Here is a 10324-nt window from a genome sequence, read left to right on the forward strand (position 1 = left end):
CCACGCCTCCCCAACCAACTCGGCGACCGCTCCACTCCGCTCCCGTCCCCTCCAGCCCGCCTAGCGCTCCTGTGTCCTCTCCTGTCACAGAATCCCGCAGATTCCCCTGAACCCGGCGAGGGCGAGCAGAGCAACCCCGCCATGCCCGCGGCGATCCTCCGCCGCCTCAGCCCGGCGGCCTCCCAGCGCGTGCCCCCTCGCCTCCTGCCGCCGACGCTCGCCCGCGGGGTCTCCGACTCCACGGAGCCGCTCACCGTGGAGACCTCGATCCCCTTCACGTCCCACGTCGTGGACCCGCCGTCGCGCGAGGTGACCACCACGCCGCGGGAGCTCGCCGCGGCCTTCCGCGACATGGCGCTCATGCGGCGCGCGGAGATCGCCGCCGACTCGCTCTACAAGGCCAAGCTCATCCGGGGCTTCTGCCACCTCTACGACGGCCAGGAGGCGGTCGCCGTGGGCATGGAGGCCGCCATCACCCGCCGCGACGCCATCATCACCGCCTACCGCGACCACTGCCTGTACCTCGCGCGCGGCGGGGGCCTCGTCGCCGCATTCGCCGAGCTCATGGGCCGCGTCGACGGCTGCTCCAGGGGCAAGGGCGGCTCCATGCACTTCTACAAGAAGGACGCCAACTTCTACGGCGGGCACGGCATCGTCGGCGCGCAGGTGCCCCTCGGCTGCGGCCTCGCCTTCGCGCAGAGGTACCGGAAGGAGGGCACCGTCACCTTCGACCTCTACGGCGACGGCGCCGCCAACCAGGGCCAGCTCTTCGAGGCGCTCAACATGGCCGCGCTCTGGAAGCTGCCCGTCATACTCGTCTGCGAGAACAACCACTGTCAGTTCTTCTTCAGACTCTTCAGATTCTTCAGAGTGTTCGTCTTTACTGCAGTTTCCAGTTATAATTAACTGTTGGATTTGTTCAGATGGGATGGGGACAGCCGAGTGGAAGGCCTCCAAGAGCCCCGCGTACTACAAGCGCGGGGACTATGTGCCCGGATTGAAGGTACAGACTCGAATTCTGGTCGGTTTGGTTTATCGGAGGGTTGAAGGCAGAGTCGGAAGTGCCCTGCTTCTGATAAAAATTCTGAAGCTGAAAGTTGGTCGTGGTCCGTGGTGTTTGTGTTTCATTTTAAGTAGTTCATATCTTGGTAATGCTGTGATATAATTGTGTTTGATGCAGGTTGATGGTATGGATTTTCTTGCAGTGAAGCAGGCTTGTAAATTTGCAAAAGAACATGTTCTGGAAAATGGACCGATTGTAAGTATTCAGGAGACTTGGACAATTTCTATCTTCTAGATTATGTGCATGTATGTAGTTTGCTAGTATTAATTTCAAATGTACTGTTCATCCAGGGTGCAATGCACCCAGGTTTAGGCACAACTTCTACATGGCCTAAATATAGCATTTCCTTAACTGCAATAATTAAATAGAAAGGCTATTCTCATTCTTTTGCCTAAACGTGTTAAACAGAGTGATTAACATGCATGATCGTGGCATAAACAAATATGTGTCATTTTTCTGAGTGTTTATACATGATTTTCTGAGTTAGGATGAATTGTTAGTATCAGTTCTCTAAATGTTTTTCTGGAATTTTCTAAAATCATTTCTCAGTTAGCCATTGATCAGTTACACACATTGAATGTCAAAGGTTGTAGTAATATTTTTTTCCCTACAGATTATATTTTTAAGATAGCTCATGGGTTCAATGTTCATGTGTATTCTCATGGTGTTTTAGATTCTTGAGATGGACACATATAGATACCATGGACACTCTATGTCAGATCCAGGCAGCACTTACCGCACTAGAGATGAGATTGCAGGAATAAGACAGGTCAAGATGGCTGTTAACTCTCTGCTTGAATTTTGTGTTCTACCAAAGATTGACCTTCTGAGCTTAGTTGTTTGTCATGATATAACAGGAGCGTGATCCGATTGAGCGGGTCAGAAAGCTATTATTGACCCATGACTTGGCAACAGCCCAGGAGCTCAAGGTATGCATTGTAACTAGAAAATTAAGTATCAGAAAGCATATGACCTAGAATGATATCTCATAGTATCTGTTTTGGTGGATTGCACAATGCAGAAAATCTTAAGTAGCTGCATGCTCTTTTTTCACTGTGACAATCTATTCTTTCCTCTAGGACATGGAGAAGGAAATCAGGAAGGAAGTTGACACTGCAATTGCCAAAGCAAAGGTATGAAAGGCAGCTGCTAGATTCCTTAAAAAGGCTTTCCATGTTTTCTTGAAATAAGTGTGCTCATGAGTGCCTTGAACAATTCAATACCTGCAGGAAAGCCCAATGCCGGATACATCCGAACTGTTCAAGAATGTATATGTCAATGACTGCGGTCTGGAGGTAAGCAGATGCCAATCTATTTTTCATGTGTGCATATAACCGATTCACGTATATCGCATTTTCAAAATGTGAAAATCACACTCTTATTACAAGTGCCTTACTGAGATCATAGCTCATTTGACAATGGAGTAGACTTGACAGTTCCAATTTAGCTTCAAGTAACCTTCTGAACTGGATAGGATGATGCATCTTAAACTAATCATCTCTTCGCCTTGATGCAGTCTTTTGGGGTGGACAGGAAGGTGGTGAGAACCGTCCTTCCATAGGCTGCCAAACGAGAAGCTTGGCTCTGTCAGACTGTTCGCCTGGTGTATGGTACGTGCTGGGGAGACATAATAGAGTCCAAGGAATTCGTAGTTAGCTGTATTGTGGACGTTTCTGTCCCTAAATAAGTCTGTATATAGAGACGCATGACCATTCGGACTCTGTACCGCATTGCGCTAGTCATTTCCCAGTCCGTTGTGGATCTCAATTGGGCTATGCAGCTTAATTTTTTGTGTGTCATCTGCCTAAGGCATTCTGTCGATTAACAGATCATGCAAATCTGATGATCGACAACGAAATGAGTTACTCCCTCTGTGCCAACAGGTAGGAATCTAAGACAAGAATTTTGGGACGGAGGGAGTACTTTGCAAGATGCAGTTGATTTGTACTACCTGATGAGGATATAGACCTAGGGTAGGATCACAGGCCTAGCCTAGGAGCTCCACCCAAGGTCACTACCTTAAAAGACAAGAAGTTCAAGAGGCAACGAAGAACCCCCAATCAAAGGTGTCGAGTGCAATCCACTCGACCAACCATATCCACTCGGAAGATGATTCCTACCTATTGTCACTCGACCATATGAGGAATCACTCGACCTACCGAAGACCAGGAGTCACTCAACACTGCAACGGTCGGACATTCACTCCGTAGTCTTTAAGGTCATTAATAACACTTATGACTGGCGTTATCAGTAACGCCTCTACTTTATGTACATTAAGCCCCTTGTAATGGAGGATGGCTGGGGTCCTGACGCACTCTATATAAGCCACCCCCTCCTCTGGGACAAGGGTTCGCACCCCCTGTAACATCACACATATAATCCAATCGACCGCCTCCGGGCATCGAGACGTAGGGCTATTACTTCCTCCGCGAAGGGCCTGAACTCGTAAATCCCGTGTGTACACCTTCACCATAGCTGAGATCTTGCCTCTCCATACCTACCCGCCTTTCTACTGTCAACTTTAGAACCACGACAGTTGGCGCCCACCATGGGGCATGTGTCTTAGCGGCTTGTTAATGAAGTTGCAATTTTTTCGATCCCCATCATCATGGTTTCTGGCGGTGGATTGGCTGAAGGCCGCGAGATCCGTCTCGGCGCGCTCGTTTTCATCGCCGACGATTCCGCTTGGCTTCAGGAAGCTCCCCTGGACGTAGAGGCGCTCCCCGTCCGAGGGGCGACGCACTTTCGCGCGTGCGTACGTGGCGTTCTTCTCCGGCAGCCGTCGACCCAGTATCGGTCGGCTCCGATGATGTCTTCTCTCCCTGCTGTTCGCCGCCGCAAGCGATCCGGTCGATCGCGGCTTCAGCGTTGGGTGAAACACGCTGTGGCTTGACATTCGGCCACCCATCAAGTCACGACAATCGAGCCCGACAAAACTCTCCACGACCTGTTCGATCTGTCGACTGGCTCTGTCGAGACCGCATCAGAGTGCGATAGCAGTGACCCTGCGGCTGAAGTCTTGATGGTCGACGGACCACGTAGTCCGCCTGGTTTCCGCCGTGATGACGGCGGAGATGGTGGCGGTGATCCGTCACGCGTCCACGAGGAGTACCATCCTGAACCCCTCTCTTCGTAGCAGAGGAAAAAACTTCGGCGGCAACATGGATGCACTCCACACGCCCATCGTTGGAGAAACCCCCGAGGCTCGGGTCTTAGAAGAGGTGCGCTTGGCTAATTTGGCTAAGCACACTCGACTGGGGAACCTCCAGCGCGCACTCAACGAGCGTGCTCGGGAGCGGATCCCTGAGTCCAGTCGACGACAGCTTTTCCCGCCTCCACCTAAGGTATACCGCACTCCGATTCAGAATCTCACAGCTACGGCCCGAATAGCAGAGTCCATTCAACCTTCCCAGTCAGAAGCTGGCAGGGGTCTGATGCAGATCCGGGCCTTACTCCGGACAGCGGGTGAACAGAACGTAGCACTGTCTCAGTCGCAGAATAGGATTCATAGCAGATCCATGGTGGCGGATATTGTTCAGTCGGCCCACAGTCCAAGATCGCCCCTGCGGCGTGAAGGCTGGGAGCAATATGATCACCGACTCGACTGTGACAATCGTCGTCAAGTGCCTACGCCTCCTCCGAGGAGTGCATCTTATGTGCCTCGGCAGTACGATGATAGGCGTCGTCACAGTGGCGAGCACAGAGCACCAGTCGACCCAAGAGAGCCAGGCTTTGATGGAAGATCTATCCTCGTTCGAGGTCTAGTCGACCGGAACAGAGCGCATAGGGAAGACCTTGGCAGGGATCGTCCGACTGGCAGCAGAGTTCACGTTTCGGGTCCAGAGTGTTTCAGTAGGGCCATCAGGGCTGAAGTGATTCCCCCCAACTTCAGGTTGACGACTGGAGTCAGCAAGTTCACTGGAGAGTCCAAGCCCGAGACTTGGCTTGAGGATTATCGAATGGCTGTGCAGATCGGTGGCGGAAATGATGAAGTGGCAATGAAGCATCTTTCTCTGATGTTGGAAGGGTCAGCCAGAGCGTGGTTGACTCGGTTAGCTAGCCCCAGGCAGTATATACAGTTGGGAAGAGCTTGCTCGAGTGTTCGTTGGAACTTTTGAGGGCACTTGTAAGCGGCCAGCAGAGTTGACGGAGTTGTAGCACTGTGTGCAAAAACCGAGTGAGACTCTAAGAGATTTCACTCAGAGGTGGACCACTTTACACCACACAGTGGAAAATGTATTTGAGCGTCAAGCAGTGTGTGCCTTCAAGGAAGGCGTTAAATATAGAGAGCTGGTCCTGAAGTTCGGTCGGACTGGAGATATGACTCTGACTCAGATGATGGAAATAGCCACCCGGTATGCTAACGGGGAAGAAGAGGATTGACTCCGCAGCGGAAAGGGTAAACCAGTCGGTCAAGACGCCGGCGGGGGTAATTCCAATCAGAAACAGAAGCGTAAGGCCGAGTCTGCAGCACCCGGCGAAATTGCGGTAGTGAGTCAAGGAAAATTTAAAGGAAAACTTAAGGGACCCTGGACCCCTAAGAAGGTAAAAGATCAAGCAGGAAATGATGTGCTGGATTTACCATATCACATTCATATGAAGAAGGATGAAGAGGGTAATCTGATTTACCCTAAACACACCACTCGTCAATGTCGACTCCTGATCCAACAGTTTCGAGAGAAACAACCTAGTGAGAAGGAAAGAGAGTCGGACAAAGACGAGGATGAAGAAGAAGACAATGGTTATCCCAAAGTCAATTCTACCCTGATGATTTTTGCTGATGTTGAGAGCAAAAGTCGATTGAAAGTCATCAACAGAGAAGTAAATATGGTTGCTCGACCACATATCTGAAATGGTCACAAACAGCCATCACATTTGACCAGTCTGATCACCCGGCGCGTATAGCCACCCCTGGGAGGCAAGCGTTGGTGGTCGACCAAATGGTCGAAGGCACTCGACTGACCAAAGTACTAATGGATGGTGGTAGCGGCCTGAATATCCTTTATGCTGAAACCTTAAAGGGGATGGGCATTCCGATGTCCAAACTTCGCGAGAGCAATATGAGTTTTCATGGCGTTATCCCTGGAAAGAAAGCCGAATCACTCGGGCAGATCACCCTTGAAGTGGTTTTCGGTGATTCTAAGAATTACTGTAAGAAAAAGTTGACATTTGAAGTTGTGGATTTCCAGAGTGCTTATCATGCCATTCTGGATAGGCCTGCCTATGCTCGTTTTATGGCTCGACCATGTTACGTGTACCTCAAGCTGAAGATGCCTGGCCCCGGAGGTGTAATAACAGTCACTGGCAATCGGCAGAAAGCAGAGGAATGCTTCCAGAAGGGTTCCAAAATTTCCAATGCACAAATGGCAGCAATTAAATTTCAAGAATATCAGAAGAATGCAGACCCAAGTGATTTGCTCGGAGCTAAGAAACCTGCCACAGATTCTGCATTTCAGTCATCTAGGGAAATGAAGCCGATTCATATTCACCCGACCGATCCCAATGCTGCACTGACTCATATCTCAACGACGCTCGACAGCAAATAGGAAGAAGCGTTCATCCAGTTCCTCCGTGAGAACTGGGACATCTTCGCATGGAAACCTTCCGACATGCCGGGTGTACCGAGAGAACTGGCTGAGCACCGTTTGCGCGTCGATCCCAAGGTAAAACCTGTCAAAGAGCATCTTCGGCGGTCCGCCGTCCAGAAGAGAAAGGCAATTGGCGAGGAAGTGGCTTAGCTCTTAGCAGCAGAGTTCATCCGAGAGATCTATCACTCTGAGTGGCTTGCCAATGTGGTCATGGTCCCTAAAAAAGACAATTAACTTCGTATGTGCATCGATTTCAAACATATCAATCGGGCCTGTCCGAAAGATCATTTCCCTTTCCCCCGCATTGATCAGATTGTTGACTCGACTATCATCAGATCTGACTGTATGGTCCCGATGAAATAAAAACAGCTTTCATCACCCCATTCGGGTGCTTTTGCTATGTCACCATGCCATTTGGTCTTAAAAATGTCGGCGCCACATTATGAGGATGATTCAGAAGTGCCTGCTCACTCAAATCAGTCGGAATGTGGAAGCATACATGGATGACATTGTGGTCAAGTCACGTAAAGGTTCCGACCTGCTGACCAACCTCGCAGAAACCTTTGCCAACCTGAGAAGGTATGATATCAAGCTTAATCCGTCAAAGTGCACATTCGGAGTCCCAGGTGAAAAATTACTCCGTTTCCTCGTTTCTGAACAAGGGATCGATGCAAATCCAAAAAAGTCGATACCATCCTCTGAATGAAACGCCCTATGCGTGTGCATGACGTTCAGAAGCTTACTGGTTGTTTGGTCATCTTGAGTCGATTTATTTCTCGTCTCGGTGAAAAGGCCTTACCTCTTTACCGATTGATGAAGAAATCTGATAAGTTCGAGTGGACTGATGAAGCTTGACGCAGCGTTTGCAGAGCTCAAAACACTGCTTTCCACCCAGCCGTTGCTTGTTACGCCAATCAGCAAAGAGCCTTTACTGTTTATATTGCAGCCACTGGACAGGTTGTCAGTACAGTACTCACGGTCGAGCGGAAGGAAGAAGGAAAAGCTTACAAAGTTCAACGCCCAGTGTATTATCTCTCTGAAGTTTTGACTCCATCCAAGTAGAGATATCCCCATTATCAGAAGCTTGTATATGGAATCTACATGACCATGAAGAAGGTTGCACACTATTTCTTTGATCATTCCATTACAGTCATGAGCGACACACCATTATCTAAAATCCTGAACAACAGAGATGCAAGAGATACAACTGGCCGAGTGGCAAAATGGGTGATTGAAGTCCTTCCATTGGATATCAAGTTTGAGGCAAAGAAGGCTATCAAGTCCCAAGCAATCACAGATTTCCTCGCCGAGTGGATTGAGCAACAACTGCCGACTCAAGTTCACTCGTAGCATTGGACCATGTTCTTTGATAGCTCCAAGATGCTGAATGGTTCCGGTGCTGGGGTAGTATTGGTATCCCCCCGTGTGGACAAGCTTAGCTATGTTCTCCAGATTCATTTTGATTCCTCCAACAATGAAGCCGAATATGAAGCACTTCTATACGGGTTGCGTATGGACATTTCACTCGGCGTCCGTCGCCTTATGGTCTACGGTGACTCGGATTTGGTGGTTAATCAAGTGATGAAAGAGTGGGATGTTAGGATCCCAGCCATGACTGGTTATTGCAACGCGGTAAAAAAGCTGGAAAAGAAGTTTGAAGGGTTGGAGTTTCACCATATACCCCGACTGAAAAATCAAGCTGCAGATGAATTGGCAAAGATAGGATCTAAGAGAGAGACCATTCCCAGCAATGTGTTTTTGGAGCATATTCATTCACCTTCAGTTCAGGAAGATCCTTTCACTAAAGAGCCCCCACAACCTAAGAGTGCCACAGATCCGACTAAAGTCGAAATCCCAGCCGTGGTCGACTTAGTCATGGAGGTTTTGGTCGTCACTCCCGACTGGACAATACCATACATTGCATACATTCTTAGGAAAGAACTTCCAGAGGATGAAGAAGAGGCTCGACAGATCGTCCGATGATCTATAGCCTTTACTATGATTAAAGGTCAGTTGTTCAGAGAAAGTGTAACTGGAGTCTGCCAGAAATGCATCACGCCAGAAGAAGGCCGAATGATCCTCAATGATATTCACTCGGGGACCTGTGGTGACTATGCGTCCTCTCGAACCATCGTGGCCAAAGCATACCGAGCCAGATTTTATTGGCCACATGCCAACGAGATGGCGAAAGAAATAGTAGACAAATGTGAAGGCTGTCAGTTTTACTCCAACATGTCCCATAAGTCTGCGTCAGCTCTGAAGACCATTCCACTCGTCTAGCCTTTCGCTGTTTGGGGATTGGATATGGTTGGACCTCTGAGGACTGGCAGGAGTGGATTCACCCATGTGCTGGTGGCAGTTGACAAGTTTACCAAATGGATTGAAGCCAAGCCCATTAAAAACCTTGAAGCAAGTACAGCTGTAAGTTTCATCAGAGAGTTGACATTCAGATATGGTGTTAAGCACAGCATTATCACTGATAATGGATCGAACTTCGATTCTGATGAATTCATAGCTTTCTGCGCTTCACAAGGCAGGAGGGTCGACTACGCTTCAGTCGCCCATCCTCAGTCAAATGGACAGACTGAAAGAGAAAATGGATTGATTCTCAAAGGACTAAAACCCCGGTTGATGCATGACCTCAAGCATGCAGCAGGGGCCTGAGTCGACGAACTTCCATCAGTACTTTGGGGATTGAGGACCACTCCCAATAGGTCGACTTGACGGACTTCATTCTTCTTGGTCTATGGAGCTGAAGCTGTGCTCCCGAGTGATTTACTTCGCAATGCACCTCGAGTCGAACTTTTCTCAGAAGAAGAAGCAGAATAGGCTCGGCAAGACACAGTTGATCTTCTGGAAGAGGAAAGAGAAATGGCATTGATTCGGTCGACTATTTATCAACAAGACCTGCGTCGATTCCATGCGAGAAACGTAAGGGGTCAAGCATTTAAGGAGGGAGACTTGGTTCTTCGAGTGGACCAGCAGAAACCACACCAGCTCGCTCCTACTTGGGAAGGCCCCTTCGTCGTCACCAGAGTGCTCCACAACGGAGCATATCGTCTTTTCAATGTCGAACATGATAAAGACAAGCCACGCGCTTGGAGTGCGGAGCTGCTCCATCCCTTTTACTCTTAAGCATTCGGACTGTTGAGATGTAATAAGAAATACTTTTTTTATCAAAGACATAATCTTACAGTCTTCCAAATGATTGTTGTTCATTTTTTATATGTTCTAAATTCCCCAGTGGGTGCCTTAGCTGCGAATCCATTTCGCCTAAGTTGAAAAGAAAAATCCTACCGAGTGACCAGCCAGTCTCCCACTTGGGGGCTTAGCTGCAAATCCGTTTCGCCTAAGTTTGAAAAATTCTATAGAGTGGTGAGCCAGTCTCTCACTCGGAGGCTTAGCTGCAGTCCAGTACTCGCCTAAGTGTAAAAAATTCTACCGAGTGGTGAGCGATCCTCCCACTCGGGGGCTTAGCTGCAGTCCAAGTACTCGCCTAAGTTTGAAAAATTCTATCGAGTGGTGAGCGATCCTCCCACTCGGGGGCTTAGCTGCAGTCCAAGTACTCGCCTAAGTTTGGAAAATCCTACCGAATGGTGAGCCAATCTCTCACTCGGAGGCTTAGCTGCAGTCCAGTACTTGCCTAAGTGTTAAAAATCCTACCGAGTGGTGA

The 10324-nt window shown here is 49.1% G+C and overlaps 1 protein-coding gene across 2 annotated transcripts in view; it reads left to right on the forward strand.

The window, feature by feature from the left end:
• Positions 1 to 24: 24 nt before the first annotated feature.
• LOC119340724 (pyruvate dehydrogenase E1 component subunit alpha-2, mitochondrial-like) overlaps positions 25 to 10324 on the forward strand; it is a 20403-nt gene continuing 10103 nt past the window's right edge. The window contains exons 1-8 of one of the 2 annotated variants that reach the window (XM_037612647.1): positions 25 to 835; positions 924 to 1003; positions 1181 to 1258; positions 1737 to 1832; positions 1921 to 1992; positions 2143 to 2196; positions 2293 to 2358; positions 2580 to 2673. In XM_037612647.1, coding sequence (XP_037468544.1) covers positions 142 to 835; positions 924 to 1003; positions 1181 to 1258; positions 1737 to 1832; positions 1921 to 1992; positions 2143 to 2196; positions 2293 to 2358; positions 2580 to 2624 — 1185 coding nt within the window. In that variant the 5' untranslated portion in view covers positions 25 to 141 and the 3' untranslated portion in view covers positions 2625 to 2673. Of the gene's footprint in view, positions 836 to 923; positions 1004 to 1180; positions 1259 to 1736; positions 1833 to 1920; positions 1993 to 2142; positions 2197 to 2292; positions 2359 to 2579; positions 2863 to 10324 lie in introns of those variants that run through there. The other variant, XM_037612645.1, reaches the window with a different exon arrangement.

The sequence above is a fragment of the Triticum dicoccoides genome, chromosome 7B (genome assembly GCF_002162155.2).
Source record: "Triticum dicoccoides isolate Atlit2015 ecotype Zavitan chromosome 7B, WEW_v2.0, whole genome shotgun sequence".
Taxonomy (NCBI): domain Eukaryota; kingdom Viridiplantae; phylum Streptophyta; class Magnoliopsida; order Poales; family Poaceae; genus Triticum; species Triticum dicoccoides.